The sequence below is a fragment of the Caretta caretta genome, chromosome 7 (assembly GCF_965140235.1).
Source record: "Caretta caretta isolate rCarCar2 chromosome 7, rCarCar1.hap1, whole genome shotgun sequence".
NCBI lineage: Eukaryota > Metazoa > Chordata > Testudines > Cheloniidae > Caretta > Caretta caretta.
In genome coordinates, this window is record NC_134212.1 from 123,239,393 (window position 1) to 123,267,353 (window position 27,961).

Consider the following 27,961-nt stretch of genomic DNA (forward strand, 5'->3'; position numbering starts at 1 on the left):
CGGCCTGGGCCGTGCCATGGGGAGGTCTGTAGGCTCCAAAACGCCCCCCCCTCCCCACCCCTTTGCTCCTGGCATCTGGCTGGGCCCCGGCCCCGGGGAGCTCAGACTCGAGGGCTCTCCGAGCAGATCCCCAGCCGCCCATGTGTCCTGCTCCCGTTGGAGAGGGAGCGACCCACTCGCCTCGCCGTCTTGGCAGGCAGTCGCGGGGGGCTGGCGGGGGACGCTCGTTTAGTGGGGTGGGGGTGGGGGGGGGCTTCTAGTTCTGCAGGCTGCCCCGTCGGGTGCAGAGGGTGCCGGTGCCAAAAGCCGAGCCGCCCCGTTGGGAGGCAGCTGCGGTTCTGGGGGCTGGTTTAGGACGATGTGTCGTTGGCAAACGTGTCGCTTAGGGGCAGGATCCTGGTTCTCGGGGCCACCCCATGGGGGGAAGGGGCGGGGCCTGGCTGGGGCAGCCCCGCGGGCGGGCGGTTCTGGAGGCTGGGGGGACCATTGCCCTTATCGTTGGGGCCTGACCCCCTCCCCCCCCCCGCAGGTGTGCCAGAAGTCGGGCGAGATCTCCCTGCTGAAGCAGCAGCTGCGGGAGTCGCAGGTGGGGCTGGCGCAGCGGGGCACCGAGCTGCTGCTGCTGCGGGCCCAGCTGCGGGAGGCGCGGGCGGAGCGGCAGGCGGGCGAGGAGCGGGCGCTGGGGCTGCAGGAGGCGGCCCGCGCCCGGGCGCTGGAGCTGGCCGTGTGCGAGAACGAGCTGCAGCACCACAAGGGCGAGGCCGAGCGGCTGCGGGAGGAGCTGGGCCGGCTGGAGCAGGAGGCGGCGGGGCTGCGGGGGGCACGGCGCCTGCCCCGCTGCCCGGAGCCGCCCGAGCCCAGCCCGCTGCGGGCCAGCGACGAGGCCAAGGCCCAGCGGCAGGCGGCCGAGACGCTGCAGGGCCTGCGGGCCGAGCTGCTCCAGGAGCGCCGGCGTGGCCAGGAGCAGCGGGCCGCCTTCGAGGCCGAGCGACTCACCTGGCAGGGCGAGAAGGAGCAGGTGATCGGCTACCAGAAGCAGCTGCAGCACAACTACGTCCAGATGTACCGGCGCAGCCGGGAGCTGGAGCACCGCCTGTACCGGCTCAGCCTGGAGCTGCAGGCCCCGCGGCTGGACGAGCGCGGCCTGCCCGGGGCCGAGATCTGCTTCGAAGAGATCACTGCCACCGAGATCTGAGCCGGCTGCCTCGGGAGCTGGACCCCGCCCCTTCCGCCGGATGGGCGTTAGCCGGCTGCTTGGGGGGCAGCTGGCATAGGGGCCCTTCCCATGGGGGAAGGGGAGCTGGGCCTGCGGCTGCTGTAGCTGATCCCCTTAGCGCTCGGGAGGGGATTAGCGGCACCCGCTCGTAGCCGGCTGGGGGGGCGCCGGGATCATGCCTCTGCCGTATGGGCCCCGACACCTCTCCTGCCGCGCCCCAGAGCCTCCAGCGAGCTGTGAGGAGGTGGCAGGGCTGCTGGCCTCCCCTGAGCCAAGGCCCCTTGTGCTGGTCACGCCCCCCGCCCGCCCCCCCGGCTGGCTCCGGTGTGGTGGTGGGAATGGGGCTGGGCCGTGGGAGGGAGGCCCCCCTCCGCCTGGGAGAGCCGGGTGCCTCCGTGGCTGCCAGGCTCGCTGGCTGAGCGGGGGCTGGCGCGAACTCCAGGCTCAGCACGTCGCCTGCCAGCCTGCTGTCAGGTGGGGCTCCCCCAGGGGCGGTCTGCGATGCCAGCCCTCCCCCAGCCAGGCCCCTGTTCTGCACCCCCACAGGCTGCGGGTTTGCCCAGTCAGTGCAGGGTCCAGCCCAGAGCTTGGGATCTCTATGCTCCTCTTCGAAAACCGGCTTCCTCCTTTTGTGGGCCTGCTCCCTGCAGAGGCTGTATTGGCAGGCAGGGCAAAGACCGAGTGGGGCACATGCCTTGCGGCTAGAGCTACGCCCTCCAGGTGCCCATTGAGGAGCTAGTGGGCTGTGAGCAGGGCTGCTCTGCCCAGTTCCCCCAGCTCTGCCCTCCGGGTGCAATCCCCATGCCTGGCATCCCCTGCCCACGGCACATTGGGTTCAGCGTTCCCTGCGTCCAGCCCTCTGCTCTGAGGGATCCTGCCCAGGTTGGTTGCCCCTCTGCATTTCAAACACCCGGCTTTGCAGGGTTTCATTTCTGTGCCATTCAAATGTACTCTATTTTTGTAGGGCCTACAGAAAGGTGTCTGGACTTCCTGGGTGCAGTAGCAATTCACTAGCCAGCGTCCATGGTGATTCCGCTCCCCATCGCTCGGCGGGGAGGTCTGCGCACCCCCCCGCCCTTTGCCTTGTCTTCCCGTGTGCCCAGCTGTGCCCCCGTCCCGGCGCTCCATTGCCAGGGCCCTGCTGCCCTGTTTTGCTAGCCAGCCCCAGCTCAGGGTGGGACCCTCTGCCCCCATCCCATGCGGGACTGGCCCCAGCTTGGCTTTGCCTTTTGCTTCTGGCCCAGCGTCTGCCTCTGCCTGGCATGTGCTCCCCCAGCCCACTGGGAGCACCTCTACATGCCCCACTCCCGCCCGGCCCAGCACCCATCCCCGTGCCCTCCTGTGGCAAGGCAAAGGCAGCCATGCTGTGGGCGGTGGGCGGGCTGTATGGTGTCTGGTGGGCAGAGGCTGAGCTGTTGCACAGGGCCATGGATCAGCTGCCCCTTTCTCCCTGGCGTGTGCCAGGCTGCTCTGGGAATGGCCCCATGGGCACTACGCAGCCAGGCAGGGACTTTGCTGAGCCAGGCCCTGGGCCTGCCCATGGGGCAGCTGCCCCTTGTGCTGAGCAAGGACCTGGGCACCAGCTCCCTCCAGGGGGGCAGGCTGCTCCAGCCCTTCCTCACTGGGCCCCTTTCCTTACGTTGGGCTGGGCCCCCATCCTGCCCCCGGGTGCCAGCCCTCAAGGCCAGGCTCCTCCTGGGGCCTACTCGTTCCATGGTGATACCAATCCCTAGGCACAGCCCTCACCCAGGAACACAGGGGAAGCTGGAGGGGCAGGGCTGGGGGGCGCCTGCCTAGCTGGAGTGCAGCTGAGGGGCTGGGGCAGCTGCTGTGCCCGGCCTGAGCCTCCCCCCCCCAGGATCTGATGTGCCCCGTCTGGCAGCTGCCATCCCACTGGTACTGTCCCCAGCCTGATCTGCCCGTCCCTCCAGCTACAGCCAAAGCCCCTGAAGGGATGTGTGTGCCTGGGGGTGGGTGGGGTGCTACATACAATACAGGATTAGATCAAATTATTTAAAAACAGCACCCCCCCCCATCAGCCCTGTGGTGCCCAGCTGCCCTGGCACAAAGGGCAGGGTTGGCACTAGACCAAAGGAACATCTGCGCTGTGTCCATCCGCTTGTTACCAAGCCGCACCCCTGCCCCGGGCAGCGCCAGCCGGCGTGGTTTGTTCTGTTTTTTTACTTTATTTCTGACCTTGTCTGGTTCTCAGGCTGTGTAAATTTCTTGTACAAACCGAGAGGAAAGTGCTAATAAAACCCACCCCTCTGTTTTTAAGAGATGTGTGTATTGGGGGGGGGGAACGGGCGGATGGGAGGGGGCAGTGTGAGCACCACCCACAGGCCGTCACCCTACTGTGAGATGCCAGGGGCTGGCCGAACCCGGGTACCTGTAAAGTGCAGGGGGTGCCCCCCCCCCCCCCCGTTAACAACCTACAGTGGGAGCCAGCTCGTGGAGCGCTCCCGGGGGTGTGTGTGGGGGGCTAGGCTGTATGGGGGTCCTTACACAAGCAGCGTGCTGGAAGCAATGCTCCCCTTCCCTCCCCCAGGCAGGGGAGCGGTAGCAGTAGGAGGGCTTTTAGCCTCTCCCGCGGCCTCCAGCTCGGAGGCTGTGGCTGGGAGCCACCCTGGGCCGCAGTGGCCGGTAAAACACGATGACCTGTCCCCTGCAGGAGGCGGCACGGGGGCAGCGTGGCCATTGCAGCCCCATGGCATGGTAGCCCCCCGCTGCGCCCTCCTGCCCCCGGGGCTGAGTCTCACCCATGCACCCAAGACCAGTGGGGGTGTCTGCATGTCAGGGGTGCGCCAGGCCCTGCTGCCGGAGCCGCCCCCTCCCCAGGGCCAGGCCTGGCTGAGGCCACCTGGTGCTCTCTGGCAGCGCACTGAGCGGGGGGGCCTCTTCTCCCACCCCTGCCAGGCTGCAGTCGGGCTCGTGGGGCTGGATGCCCATAGCCGTGGGCTCTGCCTGTCCTCCCGTGGGCCTGGAAGACGTCCGTCTGGCTGTCCGCTCAGCCCGTCGCTGCCAGCCTGGCACCGTCCCTGGCTGGGCTGCGTCACGCCTTGGACACCTTCACCACCAGCTCCATGGGTGCCTGCCGGTTGGTCCTGTAGGCCTGGCGGATGAGGTCCACCGCCCGCTGGTGGGTGACGTTCTGCAGGCTTGCCCCGTCCACCGCCACCAGCTCGTCCCCAGCCTGGCAAGGCCAGAGAGACAGGGTTGGGAGCCTACAGTGATTGGTCGCCAGCCATGGACATGCAGCCACCTCTGGGGTAGGACACGGCAGCTGTGGCAACAGCACGTAGCAACCCTACACAATGATGGGGGCCAGGCAGTGACAAAGGGGGGAGGAGTGCAACTACCTTGCACCCTGGGGTTTTATTTGGCTTGGGGGGTTGGTTAAGGGCAGGGCTGCTTCCTGGGCTCGGGTAGAAGCAGCCACAGCGGGGAGGATGCAGGGCACTGAGGGCAGGGATGCCCCCACCCCCGGCAGGCTGAGGGGTGACAGCCCTGCTGCACCTGGCTCTGGGCTGGAACCCCAGCTCCTCCCTCTGTTACCTGGGGTGCTGGGTGGGGCCCTGGGGACCAGGCTGGGAGCTTGGTGTTCCTGCATTGGGGGTGGGGGTGGGGTTACTGAACGTCAGGATGCCTGGGTTCTTGGGGAGGGGAGTGGGGGGCCAGGGGTTAGACTCCAAGCCCTCTCTTCCTCTAACCAATAGCCCCCCTCTGCCCCTCCTCCAGCATGCAGACTGGAACCCAGGAGTCCTGGCTCCTGCCTGCTGCCCCTCCATTAACCTGGACGATGTTATCCAGCGCGCCCCTCCCCCCCCCCAAACGCCCTGGGACCTGTCTGAGAAACCGGAGGGGGTGGGGGGCATGGCCTCCTTCAGCATTGCCCACAACTCTGTCTTCCGTGGGACGGCCGTGGGCCTGGTGTCAAGCCAGCTGCCAACTGCTGCTGTGGGGCAGGGCATGGGGGTGGCGGCTGCTGGGTGGGCAGGGCCCCAACAAAGGCTCTTTGTCAGTGCCACAATGGAGGCCGCAGGGGCTGTCTTCCCCCTTCTGCCACCCCCGGGCACAGCCCAGCTTTGCCATGGGTGGGAGGCTAGATCCAGTGACACCAAGCAACAGGCTGTGGGCATACGGCGTCCTGCTGGCCAGGGCCTGACCCCGCTGCCCCCACCCCCAGCTGGAGCAGTCAAGGGCAGGGCAAGCGTGTGGCTTCCCAAGTTGCATGCAGGCAGGGGCAGCTGGCTCTGGGGGGCACCTAGCCCCCTAGTCGGCTGACCATGCCCAAATGCCTACCCAACTCCTCTCCTTGCTAGACCTCCTGGGCCAATCACGCTCACTAGCTCCTGGCTACTTCCCCTTGGGGGTGGGCTAGCCCTGCAGGACCAGTGGAGCTAGACCCTGGCTACCTCCCTGCCAGACTGCTCTGGCCCCACAGGAAGCCCCCTCCCTCCCCCCATCTGGGCTCCAGGATACATCAAGGAGGCTGGTGGCAGGGACGGGGCTAGCTGGTGGGCAGAGCACTGGGCTCGAACGTGGGACAGCTGGGTTCTAAGGGTCTACCACAGCCTGCCTGAGTGTCACTTAATTGTGCCATGCCTCAGTTTCCTCACTGATAGTGGGGGGAGCAGTGACCCTGGGCGGTAGGGAGAATGGCTGTTAGTGCTTTAAAATCTGGAGCTGCAGGGCCCCATCCTGCCCGCTGCTTCCATGGCTCTGGAAGCCTCCAGGCTGGACACATCATTTCAAACACATCTTGCTGCCTTGCGCTTACAAAGAACCCTTCCAAATGTGACCCGAAGGGTAACTGATGCCGGGGTGCCTGCCTGTTTCTGTCGCCAGCCTGAACCAATGGCTCTGGGTGGCCCAAACTGCCCCTGCTCAGGCCAACTGACTGCTAACTCTGAACCCTACTGATGGCAAAAGGCCGCTTTGCATTTCTCGCCCCTGAGCAAAGCACACAAAGGAGAGCGATGCTCCCGCTATGCAGAGCTGTGCCACCCACAGATGTGTGCTTTGCCGTCTCGTGGGGGGGGGGGCATGGGCGGAGCATGGGAAAGGTCCACGCTCCTGTGAAAAGTGCTGGTGTCTGAGCCTAGCGCAGGAGAGCAGCTGGGCCTCCGTCATTCAGCTTGTGTGTCTGACTCAGCCCTGGCCAGCGCCGCAGGTACGCGTCCCTCCCCGGACGCCCCCAGGACCCCGTGTCTGCCCAGTGTCTGATCACATAATTGATCTGTGCCGCAGAGAGACCAGCTAACTGCCCCAGGGGTTAGCCCCAGCCGCGGCAGGGAGCCCCCCCCCCACTCCCCGTACCTTCAGGGCCCCGCTCAGGAACGCCGCCCCTCCAGGAAAGATCTTCTCGATCTTCACCATCGGCTGCACCTTGGACTCGATCCCGCCCGAGACGCTGATCCCTGGAAGGCAGGGGTGGACCAGCCCCAGCCTGCCCAGTCGGCCCAGACCCCCTCCCCCCCAAGCTGGCACCATGGACCTGACACCTGTGGGCAGCCTCCAAGGCGTGGCCCGCTTTAGCCACCACCGACCCTATAGCTGGGATGTGAGGGGTCGGGGGCGGGGGGGTGGTGCCGGAAGGGGATTTCCGATTCCCTAGGGCTAGTGAGCCCAGCCTGGCACCGTGGCAAACTCTGGTACTCCAGCACCATCCCCGGCCCGTGCCCACGCCCCACTGCACCCCCCCCCCCCCCAGCTGCGTCTGTGCTAGCAGACAGGGCTGGGTCCCCCTCCCTTTGGCACCTGAAACAGGACAGAGACTCTGGGGTGGGTGGGAGGGCGGCTGGTATCTGTATTTAAGGGAGCGCCCACCCCCACCCCCCCAAGCAGATCAGGCTGCTGTTGTGGTAGGCCCTACACAAACACAGAGCAGGCTATGGTGGGCTCAGCTCCCCGGTACCAGGACTGGGCTGGGCCCAACTGTGACCCCTCCCGGGCCAGGCTGGTTTTCAAACTCCCCCGTGACCGGCCCCCACTTCCCTTAGATTCGATGCCATGGCCGGCCCCGGTGCTGGGGTCTGTGAGCACGGAGGTGGGGCTGCAGGTGGTACATAGGGGGCAGGGAGGAGCTGCAGGGAGCCCAGGGGGCCTGGAGCAGCTGCAGGGAACCCAGGGGTGGGGAGCTCAGGGGGCACGGCGGGGTGCCACTCACCCAAGGACTGCCTGAGCTTGGAGAGGTGGACGGTCATCAGCTCGTACTCCTCCTCGGCCGGGCCGTTGTGGGCCAGCCCCTCTTCTCCCTGGGTCCCTTGGCTGGGCGCCGAGATGCCCGTGAAGACCTGGCAGAGCCGTGGCCGGGCCCGCTGAGGCTTGCTGAGCCCCACATAGAGCGAGTCCCCCCCTGGCTCGGCCTTGCCCTGCCCATCGGGGGAGCTGGGGGTGCGTGGCCGCTCGCTGCCCTGCCCTGGCGGCTGTGCCAATCCCTCTGTGGAGGGGTCAGGACATGGCATGAGCCCCGGGCTCTGGGCAGGCTCCGCCAGCAGCCAGCTGGGCCCACCAGCAGCTGGAGTTGCAGGGGGAATGGGGAGGGCCACGCAGGCGTCCACGGGCACGTCAGGCAGGGGCGTGTAGCCGCGCGGGCGAGTCCGTCGGGAGGAGCCCTTCAGCCACTCCGGCCCTGCCCTCGGCGCCACCCCCTCCTCCTTGGCGCCCCCCGGCTCCGGGGCCTGGAGCGGCTGCAGCAGGAAACCTCCCCGGCGGTCTGCAAAGGAGAGACGGGGCTGTTAGCAACGTGCCGGGGCAGCCCCCCGCCCCATCTCCTCCCAATGGGCCTCTGAGACCCACCCCGGCCCTAGCCCTGCCCTGTCCCCGGCCTCCAAGACCACCCTGTCCCCCGAGAGGCCCCAGCCCTTTCCTGCCCCATGACCTCCGAGCCCCCCGGCCCCCAGTCCTGCCACCCCCCCAGCCCCAGGCTCCAAGTCCCCCATCAGCGGAGAATCAGAGCATGCGGTGACTGCCTGTTGGATCCCGGCCCCAGGACTCCAGCCACCCTCCCAGCCAGCCCCTGGCAGCCCCAGAGCCCTGCCCTGATGTGACCCACAATCCCGTGGGCGCTTGGGGCCGGGTGCGGGAACCACCTGGCTCAGCTGGTGGCCCGTGACTGTCGCCCTCTAGTGGACAGAGCCTGCAGCGTTGCCAGCCCTACATGTGCAGCCAGTGGGGGGGGGAGGGGGGCGAAGAGGCAGCAGGGGGCTGGGGGGGGGGGGGAATCTAGCGGGGGGGGGCAGTACTGACCAGGCACGGGTATGATGAGGTGTCTCCTGGGAGGCATTTCCTGCTGCGCCAGGTGGAGCGTGGGCGATTTTCCTGCAGGCGGGCAGAGAAGCGCCTCAGAGACAAGCCGGGCCCTTCGCTCTGGTTCCCGTTGCCCGAGGCTCTGGCTGCTGGCACGGCGCCTCCCCCGAACCAGCCCTACTGCCCACGCGGCGCCAGGCTGCCACCCCCCTTCCAGGCCGCGCCTCGCTGGAAAGTTTGGGGCTTCTGCCACCAGCCCAGTGCTGAGTGCAGCTGTGGCCCCCCTGGTCCTCCCGCTCTGCCAGCAGCGCCCTGCCCGACTGGTACTCAGTGGCAGGGCACTGACTCCCCTTTCCCCTGCTAGGCTGGAGCCTGGGCCGTGGAGTGCATGTGGTGAGCATCCAGCCTTGTGCCCGGCTTCAGGGGGGGGCTGCTCCGAGCCGATCGCAGGCCTGCGGCTGGGGTGACGGGCGATGGGACACAGCAGTGGGGGTGCGTTTGCAAGGTTCCCACCCAGCCGGCGGGTTTGGATCCTCACCCGCTGGGCCCATGGTTTCATGGTGCCCAGGGTAAAGAGGGGTTTGTGCCAGGACCCAGGGGCTTTAGGAAGGGGCAGGGCCATGTTCATCACCAGGGGTAATGGAAGACTGGCAACCTGGGATCCCCGAAGCCAGCCCCCAAAAGGAGAGGAGTTGGGAGGCCAGCTGGGCCCAGCCCTCGCGGGGGCTCCCCCTACCTGCTCTGCTCTTCAGGGCGTCATATGCCTCCAGCTCCAGCCGCACAACCATACTGTCGAAGCGGCCCATGTCGGTGGAGGTGACCAGGCTCCTGCAAGGGGCAAGCTCTTAGTGCCCAAGTGACTGCCACTGAAATGCAGCCACCTCTGGGGCAGAACGTGGCCGCTGCTTAACAGCACACAGCAACATGAGGTGACAGCTGAGGGCAGAAGCATCCCAGATTCAATTGCAATAATGGGGGTGATTCTAGGGAACCCAATGTAGTTACCCAGCCAGGATCTGCCCAGGACGTCACCTCTACACTCACTGTGAAAACTGCCATGAATGGAGGGACATGAGGGATCAGGGGCTTGGACCCAGCCCAGAGCAGCACAGAACCCCCTAGCACCATTGTCTCAGTACCTAGTCAGAGGCAAGAGTGCCTGCTAGGGCCCTGCCTGCATCATGCGCTCTAGCCCCCCTGGAAATGCATGGACCTCGAGCCGACGTCCCACCGGGGCCACAGGGCTCAGGGCTGAGCTAGTTAATCTAACTGCTGAGCAGGGGTAAATCCAGCCCTGGTGAAACCAGCAGCCCCGGCTGTGTGGGATGGAGACTGGCGAGGCAGGGTGCAGTGTGAGGCCGGAGTGAGGAGACAGTCCGAGCTGGAATGGAAAGTCTAGGAGGAGGAGGAGTTGGGAGGCCAGGAGTGCAGAGCAAGCGGTGGGAGCCGTTCACCATCCCGGGGCACAGAGGGAAGAGGTGCTAAGGGCCAGGATCAGGAGCCAAATCCTGCTCCTGAGGCTGGGGGAACCTGCAGGGACCCCAGGGAGTTAAAGGAGCTGCCGGCCGCTCAGGGCCGAGTTCAGAATCTGGGCCGCGCAGCCTCCCTGTCCTGTCTCGCAACCTGCCACAAGAGCCTTCTCCCTCACAGCATGTGTGCTGTTTGATTGCGGAATAAAAGCCCCGACTGAGACAGGACCCGGATGGCGCCACGGGCAACCACTGGGCCTGTGACCCCAGCGCGCCCCATCTCCAGCCTCATACTTCTTGACATATTTCTTGACACCTTAAATGACTGTTTCTTGGAGCAGCTGGTCCTGGAACCCACAACAGTAGATGCAATTCTTGATTTAGTCCTAAGTGGAGCACAGGATCTGGTCCAAGAGGTGAATATAGCTGGACCCCCTGGCAATAGTGAGCACATTATAATTAAATTTAATATCCCTGTGGCAGGAAAAACCCCACAGTGGCCCAACACGGTAGCATTGAATTTCAGAAAGGGGAACTACACAAAAATGAGGAAGTTAGTGAATCAGAAATTAAAAGGTACAGCGCCAAAAGTGAAATCCCTGTAAGCTGCATGGAAATTTTTTTAAGACACCATAATAGAGGCTGAACTTAAATATATCCGCCAAATTAAAAAACATCGTAAAAGAACCAAAAAAGTGCCACTGTGGCTAAACAACAAAATAAAAGAAGCAGTGAGAAGCAAAAAGGCATCTCTTAAAAAGTGGAAGTTAAATCTTAGTGAGGAAAATAGGAAGGAGCATAAACTCTGGCAAAGGAAGCGTAAAAATATAATTAGGAAGGTCAAAAAAGAATTTGAAGAACAGCTAGCCAAAGACTCAAAAAGTAATAGCAAAATTTTTTGAAGTACGTCAGAAGCAGGAAGCTGCTAACCAACCACTGGGGCCACTGGACGATCAAGATGCTAAAGGAGCACGTAACTATTTGTCCCCATAACGAGTGGCACTGGTGGGGATACTGGGAAACTGGGGTGTCTAAGGGAATTGCTTGTGTGACTTGTGGTTAGCCAGTGGGGTAAAACCAAAGTCCTCTCTGTCTGGCTGGTTTGGTTTGCCTCGGTGTGCACAGAAATCCCAGCCTTGGGCTGTGACTGCCCTGCTTGAAGCAATTTGTCCTGAATTGGCACTTTCAGTGGGGTCCCGCCAGAACCAGCCTCGTTACAGGGGGATAAATTGGTTAGTCTCTAAGGTGCCACAAGTCCTCCTTTTCTTAGTGGATAGAGCGTACTTAGATTTTCAGAATGACTTTGACGAGGTCCCTCACCAAAGTCTCTTAAGCAAAGTAAGCTGCCATGGGGTAGGAGGGAAGGTCCTCTTGTGTATTGGTAACTGGTTAAAAGATAGGAAACACAGGGTAGGAATAAATGGTCAGTTTTCAGACTGGAGAGAGGTAAATAGTGGTGTCCCCCAGGGTCTGTCCTGGGCCCAGTCCTATTCAGCATATTCATAAATGATCTGGAGAAAGGGGTAGACAGCGAGGTGGCAAAGTTTGCAGATGATACAAAACTACTCAAGGTAGTTAAGTCCCAGGCAGACTGCGAAGAGCTACAAAGGGATCTCACAAACCTGGGTGACTGGGCAACAAAATGGCAGATGAAATTCAATGTTGATAAATGCAAAGTGATGCACATTGGAAAACATCATCCCAATTATACATGTAAAATGATGGGGTCTAAATTAGCTGTTACCACTCAGGAAAGAGACCTTGGAGTCCTTGTGGGTAGTTCTCTGAAAACATCCACTCAGTGTGCAGCGGCCGTCAAAAAGGTGAGCAGAATGTTGGGAATCGTTAGGAAAGGGATAGATAACAAGACAGAAAATATCATATTGCCTCTATATAAATCCATGGGACGCCCACAGCTTGGATGCTGCGTGTAGATGTGGTCGCCCCATCTCAGAAAAGATATACTGGAATTGGAAAAGGTTCAGAAAAGGGCAACAAAAATTAGTAGAAAGAACAGGAGGACTTGTGGCACCTTAGAGACTAACAAATGTATTTGAGCATAAGCTGTAGCCCACGAAAGCTCATGCTCAAATAAATTGGTTAGTCTCTAAGGTGCCACAAGTCCTCCTTTTCTTTTTGCGAATACAGACTAACACGGCTGCTACTCTGACACCTGTCAAAAATGATTAGGGGTCTGGAAAGGCTGCCGTATGAGGAGTGGTTAATAAGACTGGGACTTTTCAGCTTGGAAAAGAGACCACTAAGGGGGGATATGACTGAGGTCTATAAAATCATGACTGGTGTGGAGAAAATAAAGAAGGAAGTGTTATTTATTCCTTCTCATAATACAAGAACCAGGGGTCACCAAATGAAATTAATAGGCAGCAGGTTTAAAACAAACAAAAGGAAGTATTTCTTCACACAACACACAGTCAACCTGTGGAACTCCTTGCCAGAGGATGTCGTGAAGGCCAAGACTATAGCAGGGTTCAAAAAAGAACTAGATAAGTTCATGGAGGATAGGTCCATCAATGGCTATTAGCCAGGATGGGCAGGGATGGTGTCCTTAGCCTCTGTTTGCCAGAAGCTGGGAATGAGCGACAGGGGAGGGATCACTTGATGATTCCCTGTTCTGTTCATTCCCTCTGGGGCACCTGGCATTAGCCACTGTCGGCAGACAGGATACGGGGCTAGATGGACCTTTGGTCTGACCCAGTATGGCCGTTCTTATACCCCCAGGCACAGGGGCCTGTTTCTCTGTCCCTTGGGACATGCCCCACGGAAAGCAGCACAGAGGGAACCCTCCATCCCAGCATCGTTCACCCACCTGACATCCCTCAGAAGCAGGAGTTTCTCAGGCCGGTCCAGGATGGCCAGGAGTGGCCTCACCAAGTCCTCCACCCCACCTTCATGGACATACTGCAGGCAAAGGACAGGCAGTGTCAGACGGGCCCCTTCGCTGGCCAGAGCCCAGAGCACCAGGCAGTGCTTAGCCAGCGCCAAAATGCAGCCAAATCTGGGGGGGCGGGGACGCAGGCAGGGTTTCACAGCACCCAGCAACAAGCTGGAACTGCTCTGAAGAGGAAATAATGATTTCTCCCAGGGGTGGGGGTGGGGGGGGGCAGAACCTGATCATCCCCCTGCTGGCATTTGGCCAGGACCCTCGGGCTTTCATGTGGGGCCAGGGCCGGCTCACAGGGACGAGTTACTCCCTCCACTTTAAATCACTTCCCTGCCCTTAATGCAGATTAACAGCGCCAGTGAGAACAGGATCCGGTCCCAGGTCAAGCAGTGAGCACAAGGGGCAGGGCCCTGCCCTCCAGGCAGCGCCTGCTGGTGCTGCGGCTCGGTACTGACGCGGGGGGCCAGCGCTGCTGGCTGGCTCACTGGCAGCTGTTCCTGCTTAGCCCGGGAGAGCCAAGGGCCGGGGTGCGGGGCAAGCTGGGGGCTGGGCGGCGAGGGGCCTGGGGAGGAGACGGTAGCTCCCGTGCAATGGGCTAGTTCTACCCAGCACAGCTGGGGAGGCTGCCAGGACTCTCCCCCCCTCCCCATCACCCCATTGCCCAGGGGTCAGGATTAGACCCCCTGGCCAGCGCTCAGACCAGCCACGCCCCGTCCCAGCCAGAGGCTGGCTGCTGCCCCATGCCGGGAGTGGGAAAGCGGCACGGGTCTGGCTGTGACGCCCTGGCAGAGGGGGCGCCGGGGGCCAGGGGTTTGCCACAAGAGAGCCAGGGGGCTTTGTTATGAGAGGCCCCTGGGAAAAGGTTTCCTGGCCAGGAAACTCCTCCAAAAGGGGGCACTGGGGTGGCCAGGCATCCCCGATGGGGTGGGGAGGGGGCACAAGTGAAGCAGCAGAACTGGTTTGGTTTATGACCCGGATTTGAATCGGGACTAAACCCTTGTTACCAGTGAGGTGCAGGAGAGTGGGATCTAGGGGCTAGAATTGGGGTGTGGGAGCCAGGAACACAGGGCTCTGCTTGTGACCTGGTGCCAGTCCCTGCCCCCGTGCCTCAGTTTCCCCTGCTATCTGATGGAGCTAATGACACCTGCTCTCCTCCCTGAGGCACTGGTGGGGCTGGGGTGAGCCAGAGGCTGGCCTCACTTTGACCCTGTCCCTGCCAGATGGTGGGTGAACCTGCGGAAAAGGGGGGTATCTACCTATGGAACAAGAGTCCCCCTCCTGGGTGGCCTAGTGGAGATGCCCAGGGGTGGGGGTTGCAAGGGGTTAATCTGGATTCTGTCTGGGTCCAGCCCTTCTCCGTGAAGGGGGGAGGGGCAATGGGGTTGGGGTGAGCAATTGGGCAGGGGTGGGGGGCTGAGCTCTCAAGGACACACGGGCAGGCTCCGAGCGGCATCTAGTGTTCACTAGAGACACCAGCACCTAGCAGGCCCCGGGGTCAGCGTGTGCCCAGGCTCCCTGGCTGCAGGGATGGGTCTGTGGGGGGCTCTAGGGGAAGGCTGCCAGGGCACAGCGGGAGGTAGCGCCGCCCTGGACATGTCCTTCTCTAGCACTTTCATCCCTGCACGCAGCCACGAGCAAAGCCAGGCACCGTCCGGAGAGATCCAGGTGGGGAAACCGAGGCACGGAGGGGGTGACCCGTTAACGCAAAGGCAGGGACGGAGCTGGGAGAACTCAGCTCTCCCACTGCACAGCAGGGCATGGGGGGGGTGGGCACAGGGTGGCGAGCCAAGGAAACAGGCCCCGGAACCGAGTCCAGAGCCCTCGCCGGGCTGGGAGAAGCAGCAGCCCGGGCGCATGCCCACACTCCTTACCCGGCTGCAGTGACGCAGCACGGCCGTGACCTCGTCCTCCGTCAGCAGCTTCCCGGCCACGTCCCGGAGAAGCAGGAGGTGGCTCTCAGCGGCTGGGCTGGGCTCACGGGTGGCACGCCCCGGGGAGCCCAGGATGCTGACGGGGCGGCCTTTGTCTGGGGAGCAGCAAAGCAGGGTGAGCGCAGGGCCGCTGGGGCAGTGATGGGAGGCCAGGGAGCTCCAGAGAGGTGGCCCTCACCTGAGCCCAGGTCGTGGCCCCCTGGCTGTGTAGGTTCCTTCCCCTCCCAGGGGCTCAGCAGCAGGGCTGGGACCAGCCCCTCCCACCGCACAGCCGGGACAGACTCCACTAGCTGGGAGCAGTAGTAGGTTGTTCTCCTCCAGGTGCCCGCTGCCAGAGGGGACTGTGGCACGCTCAGCGAGTGGGTTACCCAGGTAGCTGCGCGTACAGCTCATGGATCGGACCCCTGGCCAGCTGTGGGCGCCCCATTTGCGCACACAGCTGTGTACACGCTTTTGCAAAGACGTGCCCCGATGGCCCTGATCAAGCCCTGCTCCTGATTCATCAGCCAGTCCCTCCCTGTCCCCACCCACCTCCGCAATTCTCCTTCCCACCCCACAGGCCTGGCCGGGGCCGACTCCTCACTGGAGCTCATCAGCTGGGAGCCAAACAGGGGCAGCGTTGGAAACGGAGAGACTCTGCAGACCCGGGGGCTCTGGGCACTCCCAGTGGGGCCGCAGGGGGCTGGGCTCCGTCTGCCGGGTCCCGAACCAGGCGCCCCGAGCCCAGCCCACATGGCAACGGCCCAAGATCAGCTAAAGCCAGAGCCAAAGAGCAGCGGCTGAGCGCAGCGTCCTGGTGAGGGCCCCACTGGGTAATCAGCCTCCGCACCCCATGGCCCCAGTGTCGGGGGCTACGGATCTACCAGGAGCAGCCCAGCGCGGCGTCCCCGGACTGGCCATGGTACAGCTGAGATGCCCCCTGCCTTCAAATCAGGGGTGCCTAACGGCCTCTCCCCCAAATCCCCCGGGGGATCCAATCTCCTCCGGCCACAGGCACCAGGGAAAGGAAGGGGGCCGGGTCTCTCCAGGACAGCCAGTGGGGAGGCAAATGGCACACGCAGCAGCACAGGCCTGCACACATGCATGCACACACATCGGCACTCGCATGCACACGCGTGCCATCATACGTTTGCACACGCGTGCATTGCAGTTACCCCGCTTCGGGCTCCGGCTGACAAGTTTCTGCAGGGCGCTGGCTGCAGGCGGAAAGCAGAGGGCAAAACCAGCACACCAGATGATTCGCCAGCAGCCCTGGGGAGCCAGGGGTTAATGCCCTGCGGGGTCTGGGCCATCTCCCCTGGGGTTCAGTGGGTGAGCTGGTGCCAGCAGCCTTGAGGCTGCGACTGCCTCCCACAGCTCGGGGGGTGGGCAGGCGGTGTGCCAGGCAGGACAGCGGTTCGCAGTTAAGGACTGGGAATCAGGAGACCTGGGGTCGACCCCTGACTCTGCCACAGGCCACCGGTGACCCTGGGCAAGTCACTTCACCTTTCAGGGCCTCGACAATCTCAGCTGCAAGAGGAGGGGTTGCACAGGCTGGCAGCTCTGGGGGCAGAGCCCATCTCCCTGGGTGTGTGTGTGGGGGAGCAGGTCCCTTTCTCCCTGGGCACGGAGGAGAGGGGGCAGGGGCCATCTCTTCCTGGGCCCCAGGCAAGGCAACACCAAGCAATCAAAATTCATGTGATTTAAAATAATAAATTCCCTGGGGGAATCGCCATGGGGCCAGACCCACCCCCGTCGGGGAGCAGGGAATCCTCATGCATGCCTCCCCGCCCCAGGAGCAGAGCTGGGCACGTCCCTCCCACACATCCCTGGAGCCATTCCAGCCCCCACCCCCAACACAGCCTCGCCACCCCCGCCCAGGTGTCCCAGCGCCCTTTACCTTTCCCCCCCTCCGGGCTGGCCGGGGACCTGGCCCGTCTCCTGCGCCCTGGCGGCCCAGCCCCCTCGCTGCCCGGTGCCCAGCTCTGCCTCGCCCGGCTGCCTCGGAAGAAGAGGTTGGCGAGGGTCTTGGAGCGCCGCAGTCCGGCCTTGTCCCCGGCGGGCGCTGGCGGCTCCTGCCTCTTCTCCTCTGGTGCCAGGAAGAGAGCCACCGATCAGACCCGGGGCCAGGCGGGAGCAGCGGCTCGGAGCCAAGCACGTCTCACCCTGGCCCCCTCGGGCACCGCTGGGCATTGGATCTGGGCCCCGACCCCAGCCTGGGTTTGCCAGGCGACCACCACAGAGCACAGTCATCTCCACTGTGCCAACCCCCTGCCTTCCCAGCACCCGCCCTCCTCGTCTTCTCCTGGCTGGGCCCAGCCCCATCTCCCACCCGTGCTCCCCGGAACTTCCTTCTCCTGCCCTGCATGCCAGACGCTGCTGCCGAGTTCTCTGCACCCCTAGGCAGGACGGCGCCCTGCTTGGGCATCCCGCACCGCTCCCCTTGCAAGGGGTGCGTGCCCCCCATCCCACCGCGAGCTGCCCAGGGATCACGGCGCCCAGCTCACCCAGCCCCCCGGGCCAGGCTGGGTGTTACAGACAGGGACAGTCGGGGGGGCAGGTTGGCTGCTGGACCTGCAGCTCCCCCCTACCCTGCGTGGCTGTAGGAGTTGGGGCGTTGAACACTCCAATACATAGTCTCCTCCGGGCCTGGACATAGGGGAAGGAGCTGGGTCGGACCCCCGGACAGCTCGAGGCCCCCCTCGCTGCGGGGCAGGGGTAGCGGAAGCTCAGTTCAGACACCCGGGATGTCACCATCTGAAAGTGGGGAGTCAGGACCAGCTAATTCCCCGCCCGGGGGCAGGGCCACTGGAAATGAGAGGAACCTGCCTGGAATACACAGCAGGGAGGGTGCTGCTCTCCGCGCCAGGCAGGCAGAGGGCACCTGCTTTCCGGGCTGGGCTGACTCCCCCATGTCTGGCTGAGCCCGAGTCCCCCTGTGAGGCGGAGTCGCACCTCCGGACACAGGGGGCCGGCTGCTCCCCTGGACAGAGTCAAGGCTCCAGCATGGGACGAGGAGCTAAGGGGGCTGGGGGGCAGGAGAGGAGAGCCCAGCGTGTGGGGACTTCAGGTGCTCCCTGGGGGCTGGGGGACAGCAGGTCGGGCATCAGTAGAGCTCTGGGGGTGTGTGGGGGCGTGGATCACAGGGCTGGGCTAGCAGGGGCTGTGGGTCAGGAGTGAGGGGCCCTGGCAGAGCTGTGTGTGGTGGGAGCCCAGGACTGGGCTAGCAGGGGCTGCAGGTCGGGATTGAGGGGCCTTTGCAGAGCTGGGGAATGGGGGGGCCCAGGGCTGGTCTAGCAGGGGGCTGCGGGTCAGGATTGAGGGGCATTGGCAGAGCTGGGGAATGGGGGGGCCCAGGGCTGGGCTAGCAGGGGGCTGCGGGTCGGGATTGAGGGGCATTGGCAGAGCTGGGGAATGGGGGGGCCCAGGGCTGGGCTAGCAGGGGGCTGCAGGTCGGGATTGAGGGGCATTGGCAGAGCTGGGGAATGGGGGGGCCCAGGACTGGGCTAGCAGGGGCCTGCGAGTTGGGATTGAGGGGCATTGGCAGAGCTGGGGAATGGGGGGGCCCAGGGCTGGGCTAGCAGGGGGCTGCAGGTCGGGATTGAGGGGCATTGGCAGAGCTGGGGAATGGAGGGGCCCAGGACTGGGCTAGCAGGGGGCTGCGGGTCAGGATTGAGGGGCACTGGCAGAGCTGGGGAATGGGGGGGCCCAGGACTGGGCTAGCAGGGGCCTGCGAGTTGGGATTGAGGGGCACCAGTATGTGCAGACAGGGGGAGCCCATTCAGCTCATGCTCTGGCCAGTCCCGGCACCAGCACCTACCGCCCACGGTGAGGTAGCTCTGGGATCTCTTGAGGGGCTGCCGTGGGCGGCTCAGCGCCAGGAGCAGGGCCATCCAGGGCGAGTCCGAGAGCTCCTTGTTGGAGAAGGGTCTGTGCTTCTTGCTGGGGAGCGGGTCCCGGAAACTCTTGGCCCGGATGGCCGTGTCCTTCAGGATCTCCGGCGGGTGGACGGTGCGCCAGGTCTCGGTCCCCGCAGTCCCGTCACCGGAAGGGGGCAGGTCCGTCTGCATGGCTGTCTCCACTCGCTCCAGGGAGCGGCTGCATGCCGGAGGGTCCTCCATGGAGATGGAGACGTCCACCATGTGGGCTGGGGCGGGGCTGGAGAGCGGGGCCTGGGGCCGCCCGTCCAGGGAGCTGAGCAGGGTCCCCGAGGAGTAGGAGGAGATGGAGGAGCTGGTCTCCGAGGCCTGCGAGAGCTGCTGCAGTTGGCCATTGGTCACTGGGAAGAGATGAAGGGATGAGAATCCATGGGGAGGGAAGGAGCCACCACCAGCCTTGGCCCCTGGGATCTCACAGCGTCTGTCTGGGCCCTGTGGAACTTCATAGCCCGGTGGGTGTGGAACCCAGGCCCTGAGCTGGAGCTGCAGGAGAACCACCAGAGATGCTAGCTATGTACATGTCAGTGTGCCCCTACTACCCAGCTATGTGTCACAGGCCCTGTACTGCTGGTAGGTAATGAAGATTCCCCATGAGCTCTCATGGCCAGGAGCGCACGCTCTTGGGAGCAGCCAGATCTGGGCGGTTGTGGAGTGCAGCATAGTGACCTCTGGACAGTGCCAGCCGGCCAAAGATTGGTGGCACCCCTAGGCACCAACACTGCACCTGTGCCCGTGAATCTCAAGGCCCGTTCCAGGAGTGACCGGGTGGTGCTGTCATCTAAACGCAGCTGGGTCACTAAGCCCTCAGCAGGCACTTCCCGAGGTCACGTGGCGAGGAAGGGTCAGACCCCGGAACAGGATCCAGGTGTCCGGGCTCCCAGCCCTATGCTCGCTCAGCGAGACAGGACAGCACTGGAGTCTCATTATGATTCCCAGCGGCCGCGGAACTTGCCCCCAGCCGACCCGCTCTAAGCAGGGATGTCCCGGGGGGGCTTCGAGGGGGGCTTTCTTACACTGACTGAGCCAGCAGTATTCGGCCACCATCTCCTTGTAGGCAGGGAAGTGGCCCGTCTCCTAGACGTGGAGGGAAGGATGAGGGTTAGCGTGTAACCGGCTGCCCCGGGCAGCGTCTTCGAGATGAACCCGATCTGCGCGCCGGAGCCTGCCATGAATAATGCAGCCGCCTGCCAGCGCCTAGCTGGGTTGAAACTGGATCTGCCCAAGAATGAGGCCCGCGCCCCGGCTTGGGCACCAGCCAGGAGCTCCCCAGAGCTGCCTACGTCAGGGGAACGCCGAGCAGCCACCAGCGCCGGGCGGGGGAGAAGCAGAGTGACTGCTCCATGCCCCGGGAAGGGCCTTCGGGCTGGGAGTCACCAGAGTCCCTCTCGTGGCAACGTGCCAAGTGCCCAGACCATGAGGGGCTTCTCCAGGGTGGCACGGTCCCGCCTCCCCCTCCTGGGGCCGGTCGTGGCCTGGGGTGTGAGCCCAACGCTGCCCAGCCCAGAGCCCCAGGTCCTACCTGGATGGTCAGCATGATGTGTGTCTGCCCCTTTAGCACTTCCACTGCCTTGCTATGGCTGATGGCGTCGAACTTGACTCCGTTGGCTGCAAGGACTTGATCTCCCACTCTGATCCCGTTCTGCTCCGCCAGCCCGCCAGGATCGACCCTGGAACGACCCACGTCAGGCAGCCGGTGGCTCTCAGCCCCCTGGACGGGGAGGCCCCTCGAGCCCAGTTCATCTCCCTAAGGGGCGCACGACCCACCGCTGGGGACACGTGAAACCGGACTGGGGTGATCAACTCAAGGGCCTGAATCCACACTGGACGGGCTGCCCAGCCTGCTAGATCCTGTCCCATCGCCAGGGCTGGGACAAACCCTGCTTCTAGCCAAGCGATATCTCCAGACAAGACCATGTGACATCCCCTGATCCCCACATCTGAACCTTCCCAGCCGGGTGCGGGTCCAGCTGTTTCTTGTCATCAGCTGGGAGATGCTCTGGCTGAGTTGCTGGGCCCTAGCTGGGTGTCTAGCTCTGGCTGCTCCTTGCCCCATGCTCCCTGGCTTGGTGGGGCTGAGTCTGCCCTTGGATGGAGGAGGGGGGCGCTCTCTGGCCCTGGCTCTGCCTGCTGCCCCCTGACTGGAGGGGGTTTCTGGCATAGTGGGACCAAACCTCCACGGAGGTCTCCATTCACCCCCTAGGGCTTTGCTCACCATCCTTTGGACAAGGGCGATTTTTGCCAAGCTCAGAAAGAAGTCAGGTGCGTAACCCCCCGCAGCGTGGGACCCGTCGCCTGGCATTTCAGAGGCCACTGCTGGGAATCTGGCCTCGGTCGGCGCTTTGCCGGGGAAGGGACAGAAGAAACACTGGAGATCCCATGTGTCCCTTTGGACAGCGTTTCTTCGCTTTGGAAAGGTGGAGACGTTTCAGCAAGGAACCTGCTGACTTATTCTTAGGGACGGGGCAGGGCAAACCCCCCCGGAGCACTGCAGGCGAAAACGAATCCCGTGGGGATCCATGCTAGGGATGGAAACGGCCTGTAAGCAGGACCCAGAAAATCCCGCAGGCTCCTACATAAGAACTTGCTCCTGCAAACGCACGGGATGGGGCTCGTCACATGGGTGCAGAGCTGCTCAGCTCAGAGTCCTGGGGCAGCAAAGTAGGTCCAGCCCCAGCCTTAACTCCACCCGCTTCGGGGGGGATATTCACCATCCAGTGATCTGATGGGCGGAGCATTCTGAGGCCTGGATCCAGCAGTCCCAGTGGTCAGCTGGCTCCTTGCTATCATGTAGCCTGGAGACTACAACTCCCAGCAAACCTTGGTCTTAAAGGGCCACCTACCCCACACATGCGCTGGCTGTACCTGCCCTAAGCCGCTTTGTAACGGAGTTAATTAGATTTGCAGCTGCCCCCCACTCCCAGGGCTCCATAAGCAGTAAGGGGCTTCTCCTCCAGAAGATCTCAGACACGGGAGGCCCCACAGGACGCTCTGCCGGGTGCTCAGGACACGGTGTGGCTAGTGGGTGCCAGGCGCCGAGCGAAGCTGCTGGGGCCCAAGGTACCTGGAGACGTAGATGCCAAGGCCGAACTCCTTCCCCCCGCGGATGTTGAAGCCCAGACAGTAGTCGTCGGAGGTGGTGTAGAGGTGGACCATGCGTCTCACGGCGCCCTCGGAGCTGCTGTCCGACGGGGTCGACCCGCTCTTCTCCACGATCAGGCGCCTGTTCGCGACATCCACCCTGCCACGAGAGCAACCGCGGCAAGATTCAAACAGGGGCCCGAAATCCCGGGGCTGGCTCTGGCACGACTTGGGCCCCAGGGTACGTCTACACGGAGAACCCTACAGCAGTCCAGCTGCAGTGCGTTAGTCCAGACGCTACAGACGGGAGGGGTTCTCCGCTCACCGGAGCAAATCCACCTGCCTGAGAGCCGGTCGCTGGGTCAACAGAAGAATTCTTCCCTTTACCTAGTGCTGTCTACACAGGGATGTACGTTGGCTTAACAACGTTGCTCGGGGGTGGGGGGTGTATGTGGATTTTTTGCACGTGGCTGGCTCAATCTCATTCTCCAGGGTAGCCCAGCCCCCAGTCTCACAGAGCTGCTCTCCGACGGTGGCAATCTCATGACGTCAGACAACCTGCTGGAACGTCCACCGTGGGAACGGCAGAAATCTCATGAGATTGGCTCTTTCTCCAGCCACTTTGGGCCCCTGCTGAGGTTCTGGCTGCATCCAAACCGGAAAACAGTTGTTTGGATACAGGCCCAAAGCCGGGATGGTCAGAAGTGCCCGACTCTAAACGAACGCCAGTGGGAACTGGCTGCCGGCTTTGAAAAATCTTCCCCCAGACCCAGGCTGGGAGCGGGTGGTTCAAATCAGACTCCCCCTGGGAACTGCAGGGGGCATGGATCTGTGGGTCCAGTTTCGACCTCTCTCTAGCTTTGATGCTACGTATAGAGGGAAATCTCACCTGCCCGGAACCTGAACTGCAAATATTTGGAGGTTTGGAAAAGGTGGAGGAATTTTTCATTCCCATGGTGGGACCCTGTCCCCCTTCTGGCTGGTAGATGGGACCCCACGAGAGAGGCTGTCCTGGAGGTTTGACCTCTCCCGAGGGAGCCTGCCCATGAGTTTCCAGGCCAGGGGACTCTGCTAGATCAGGGAAGTTTAGGATCAGAATCCAAACTTTCAGGAGCGAATCCAACCCCCGTCTCCAAACCCACTAAGATTCTGCCCTTGCACAGCTCCTGAAGCCTGCCTTGCTCCCCAACAGCTAACAGGGCAGAGTCAGAGACCACGGTGATAGGCACAGCACAGGAATCTGGCAAGAATCCAGTGTTCCTCTTCTCAAAAGACCCCTGCGGGGATCGAACCCACGACCTCTAGATCACGAAACAGGCATCTTTACAGGACAAGCTAAGGAAGCCAGGCTCTGCCGGCTGATTCGACCCTAGAACTGTTGGGGGTGAGATTTGGAAAACCCCGAAAATGAACAAACCAGTCTCTCAAACATTTAGCCCTTGCGTCTCACCGAGCTCCGCCACGGCCCCTGAACGCCCACCTCAGTTCCAGCCCGCCATGAAGCTGTGCCAACCCAGTCTGGGCTCTCCCTGCACATCTCTGCCGGTGCCCCTCAATCCCGGCTCAGAGCCCCCCCGCAATCGCCCCGGCCCCCTGCCAACCTAGAGCCCTGCCAGTATTCCTCAACCCTTCCCCCGCTATTCCATTCCCCGCCCTCGACCCCAGGGTGCCCAGCGTGCAGATCTGTGTGAGGCGGACAAACAAGGGCCCAGCATGTGTCCCTGGGACACCCAGTTCCCTGAGGGCCCAGTGCAGGATTCAAACCCACCCTCCGGAGGGGACCGCTGAGCGCACTAACCCCATGGGGCACCGAGTCCCGAGTTCGCTCCAATGTGCTCTCCCGGCTTCTCGTGAACCCGAGAGCTCCCTCTCTGCTCAGAGGAATGCGGCTTTGGCCCACCCGCATCAGACACTGGGACGGGCCAAGGATCGCGGCACGGTGTAGGCAGTGAGCGCGCCTCTGCTTACCACGTGGTCTTTTCTCGGGAGAATTTAATCCCTGGCACCTTTCCCATGCGCCTCACCATCATCCGCAGCCGGTTGTTCCCAGTCAAGACCTTGACGGCACTCCCCATGGTGATGCTCTCCAAGCTCACGCTGTTCACCTCCGTGATTTTGTCTCCGATGCACAGGCCGGCCAGGTCTGCAACGTTAAATGGAGACCCCTGAGAGCAGACTGAGAGAAGGCGGCTGGGCTGCGTGGGACGGGGGAGCGAAAAGCTGGAGGGTGGCAAATTCTCAGCTCAGCAGCAGCCAGATCTGGCCTGGTGTGCTGTAGCAAACACCTCGACCTGGAACGATCAGGTGGGGACTCAGCCTCCAACCCTGGGATTGGAAGGTCATGGCCGTGTGGCGTGGGGGAGAGCAGTTTCCTTGATGTCATGCACGCTCCTGCTTCCCTCACCAAATTTCCACCAGCAATGACCACGGCCACAGGTCTCAGGTACTTACCCGGCCCCCCTCTCTGCAGTATCACAACCTCTAATGCGTTCAGCCTCCCTACAGGCCTGCGAGGTGGAAACTGTCCATTGTCACTGTCCAGACAGAGGCTAAGTGACTTGCCCAAGGTCATGCAGGAAGCCTGTGGCAGACACCAGGAAACAGAACCCGCAGCTTCTATCTACTCGGGCTGGCGCTCTGGCCATTGGGCCAGGCTTCCTCCAGGGTCACAGGAAAAGGCTCTGGCACTAAGTAGCTGGCCTGGCCCTGGCCTGTTGCTGAGACCAGACACATGAGCACCTCCAGGCTACTGGGGCGTCATGTTTTGACCCTGCCCAAAGGGGAAGCTAAGATTTTCAGCACCTTTCCTCAAGCTAATTCCAACAACGATTAACGAGCACCGAACCCGACGCCGCCAGGAACTGGAACCGAGCCTGGGTGTTCTTATTTCTGACGACAGCGTGTTATTCGGACAGCCTCTGCCCGCATTGGATCGCTCTGGTGCTTGCAGAGTTACAGGGGACTAGGATGACCAGACAGCAAGTGTGAAAAATCGGGACAGGGGTTGGGGAGTAATAGGAGCGTATATAAGAAAAAGACCCCAAAATCGGGACTGTCCCTATAAAATTGGGACATCTGGTCACCCTACAGGGGACAGCCAAATAATTCACTCCCCTCCCGTAAAGGGTTAACAGAGGAGGCAAGGCAAAGGGCTCCCCATGCCCCACAGAGATAGCTAGGCCCCCCTCACTTCCCACCCCAGTGCAACGAACCCGACACAGGGTTCAGAGCGTCAAGGCCAGAGGGGACCATGAGATCTCCTGTGTTGCGCAGACCACAGAACCTCCCCCAGCTCCACCTGGATTGAGGCCAATCACTTGCGTTTGACTAAAGCAGAGATCCCCAAACTGTGGGGCAAGGAGGAGCATTCTGGGGGGGCGCGGCATGCAGCTCTGCTCTCGGTCCGCCCCCAGCTGTGGCCCCAGCCTCGGCCCCCTTACCCCTTTCCGCATCCCCCACTCCCACAGCCTCGGTCCCGGGGGTGGGGGGGTGCAGACAGGGGTAAGGGGGACACAAGGTGAAAAGTTTGGGGACCACTGGACTAAAGCATTTGCCACTGGATCCGAAGACATCAAGTGCTGGAGAACCCACTGAGTCCCTTGGCGGCTTGCTCCGGGGTTAGTCACCCACTCTGTGGAAAACACCGGCCTGATTTCAATTTGAATTTGCCTGGTTTGAACCTCCAGCCATTGAATCCTAGAATCTCAGGGTTGGAAGGGACCTCAGGAGAGCATCTAGTCCAACCCCTCCTCCAAGCAGGGCCAACCCCAACTAAATCATTGGTCCTGGTTCTGCCAGTCATTGGAGGAGCCTTTTAGTACCGGGGTTTTCTCCGCGGCTCCTCTCCAGTTTTCCCAACATCCGTTTTATGACGCGGAGCTGGCGCGGGGTTGCTGACCCCAAAAAGCAGGTGTCAGACCTCAGTGACCCATTAGATGGGTCCCCAAATCATGCAATGGACTAACTAATGTTTGCTGAGCCTTGGTGGTTTGCATTCCCCCCGTCCCCAATGTGTGTTGCCGATTTCGGCTGAGGAATACGATTCTATCCCCTACACCCCGACAGCTAATCCTTTTGGGCGGCTCCCCCCACAGCCCCACGTCTGCTCTTCTAGTTGCTGTGGAAGCTCTTCACCTGCACACCCCTGGCCTCTGGGGGGGCACCTCTGGGGGGTCCGCGTCTCCCCCTGCCAGGCCGGGTGCTGCAAGGAAGGGGCGGGGGGCGGGGGCACCCTGAGCTGCTGGGTTCTTTCTGCCCCCTCCTGTGAGAAGGCTGTTGGCTGCTCCCCCCTCAACTCCTCTGGGGGGCTGGGGAGCCCTTTGCCTCCCTCCTGCTGCAGCCCAGGTTGGCGGCTCTTCCCCTGGAGGCGGGCGGGGGGACGGACAGGCACCCGACGGGTACGGGGGTTCCCCATGGCAGCTCCTGTGGTATCACGGTGAAACTGGCTCCACCATGGGCCAGTCTCACAGTCTGCTGGGGGGCCTCTGGCGCTAGGCAGGACAGCCGCAGGTTAAGCCATGGCTCGGGCGAGGGGCAGCAGGGCGGGTTTGCGAGCAGCCAGGCAGGAAAGCCCTGCAGTAAACAAACCGGTGGGCCAGCACCCAGCCTGGGTAGCTGAGCTGGACGCGGGGCAGCCGTAGGGCATGGGGCCACGCCGCACAGGCTTCTTCTGCCTTCTCGGCTGAAACAGCGCCCTGCCCAGACCTGCATGTGCGCATGGCCCTTCCCCGGCTCCTTCCCCACCCCGCCACCGTCCCCTGCCGTGCAAGGAGAGCCCACAGACCGGGACTCCGATGGAGTCAGCGCTCCCCGCACGGCCCCCTGCTCTCCACCCAGACATTGGAGCAGCCCCTGGGAGACTACAGATCCCAGCATGCCTCGTTCAGCCCCGCCCTGGGCAGCCCTGCGCTTGGATCAAGATGGGGCGCTGCCCCTTGGGAGCGTTGTCCGTCCCCAGGGAAGTTGCAGAACAACCCGGGCCAGGCTCCATCTTTAGCCAAGCCGAAGGCTGCCCGGATCAAGGTGGAGCATTGCATGCTGGGACTTGTGGTCTCCCCATGACGGCGGGCAGAGGCCCTGGCACGGCGCCCCGCGACGAGCTCCGCTTACCGGCGCTGCTGCCCTCCTCCACTTTGCTGACGAAGATGCCCAGCCCGTGCTCCGAGCCACCGCGCACGCTGAACCCCAGCCTCCCGTCCGCGCTCCTCTCCACCGTGACGGTGTTGATCACGTCGCTCTCGTCGCCGGCGGCTGTGGGGACAGGGCCCGAACACGTGGGAGAGAACGGGGCGGTTTCCGCAGCTGCCAGGCTCCGCACCGCCGCCCGCTTACGCAAGGCCAGGCCAGGCCAGGCCTCCCTGGGCACGTGACCGGGCCAGGCCGTGTTCCGGGCATACTGCGGCTTTCCGATGGCCTTGGGAGTGCCGCTGGAGGGCTCCCACGGCATTTACAGGGCTACTGCCCTGTTCCCATCCGCTCACGGAGTCAAGTCCTCACCAAGCCCTTTAGAAGCGTTAACAGCCAGGGATCGCAAAGTGCTTTCCAAGGATCGACTAACTGCACCGCATCCTGCTCCCCCCACTCCCAGGTGGGATTATCACTCCCATTTCACAACTGGGAAACTGAGGCACGGGTGGGGGGGGCGGGGGAATGGCTCGCCCAGTGATAGAACCCAGGTGTCCTGACACTCAGGCAGTGCTTTGGCCACAAAACCATCCTTCCTTGTTAGGTAAAGAACCCAGGTGTCCTCGCTCCCCGTCTCCAGCTCTAACCCGCTTCCTACCCTGTTTGGATTTGAACACAAAGGGCCACATTCATCCCTGGCGTAACTGCCTGGGCCCGAGCGCGTGCTCGGGGTGACGTGCGTAGTGTGGGAAGTTCCCTATGCTGCAGAATTTCTGCCCATCAATAATTAACGAAAAACAAAACTGCACCCAATCCCCGTGGCCGGGAGGCTGGGACTGGCCTCCAGGCCAGGCTGCAGCTAATGGAGTTACCCTGGAGATGAATTTAGTGCTAAGATTTTTGCTCCTGCTCAGACCAATGGAGCACGTGCAAGGAACGAAGACAAGTTCACTGCAGTGGATTTCAGCCTTTTCCACACTGGTACCTCTCCCTCACCCCCGACCTCCCTCGCATAAACCATGGCCCCCCCATCATTTAGCAATAGGAGTAGGCCAGGGCGGACATGCCCCACG

General features: G+C 62.7%; 2 protein-coding genes across 5 annotated transcripts in view; one reads left to right on the plus strand and one right to left on the minus strand.

Moving 5' to 3' along the window:
• The window catches only part of LZTS2 (leucine zipper tumor suppressor 2), a 54,314-nt gene extending 50,821 nt beyond the window's left edge, over positions 1 to 3,493 (plus strand). For all 4 annotated transcript variants that reach the window (XM_075131111.1, XM_048857412.2, XM_048857413.2 and 1 more), the window contains one exon: positions 530 to 3,493. In XM_075131111.1, the coding sequence (XP_074987212.1) occupies positions 530 to 1,195 (666 nt within the window). In that variant the 3' untranslated portion in view covers positions 1,196 to 3,493. The remainder of the gene's footprint in view (positions 1 to 529) is intronic.
• Positions 3,489 to 27,210, minus strand: PDZD7 (PDZ domain containing 7). Its single transcript, XM_075131157.1, has 15 exons — positions 26,874 to 27,210; positions 23,733 to 23,907; positions 21,748 to 21,924; positions 20,206 to 20,353; positions 19,700 to 19,760; positions 18,569 to 19,027; positions 16,649 to 16,837; positions 15,924 to 15,965; positions 14,710 to 14,864; positions 12,764 to 12,855; positions 9,204 to 9,295; positions 8,468 to 8,539; positions 7,386 to 7,934; positions 6,536 to 6,636; positions 3,489 to 4,409 (listed from the first exon to the last, which is right to left on the minus strand). The coding sequence occupies exons 1-15, from the start codon at positions 27,208 to 27,210 to the stop codon at positions 4,269 to 4,271; spliced, it is 2,790 nt and encodes a 929-aa protein (XP_074987258.1). The 3' UTR covers positions 3,489 to 4,268.
• Between the last annotated feature and the right edge of the window lie 751 nt (positions 27,211 to 27,961).

Coding starts and splice junctions, on each gene's coding strand:
- PDZD7 (XM_075131157.1), bottom strand. CDS start 27,210: ATGCCGTGGGAGCCCTCCAGCGGCACTCCCAAGGCCATCGGAAAGCCG. Junction 23,908..26,873: donor GGAGGAGGGCAGCAGCGCCG/GTAAGCGGAGCT, acceptor TTAACGTTGCAG/ACCTGGCCGGCCTGTGCATC. Junction 16,838..18,568: donor GAGCTACCTCACCGTGGGCG/GTAGGTGCTGGT, acceptor TCCTGGCACCAG/AGGAGAAGAGGCAGGAGCCG.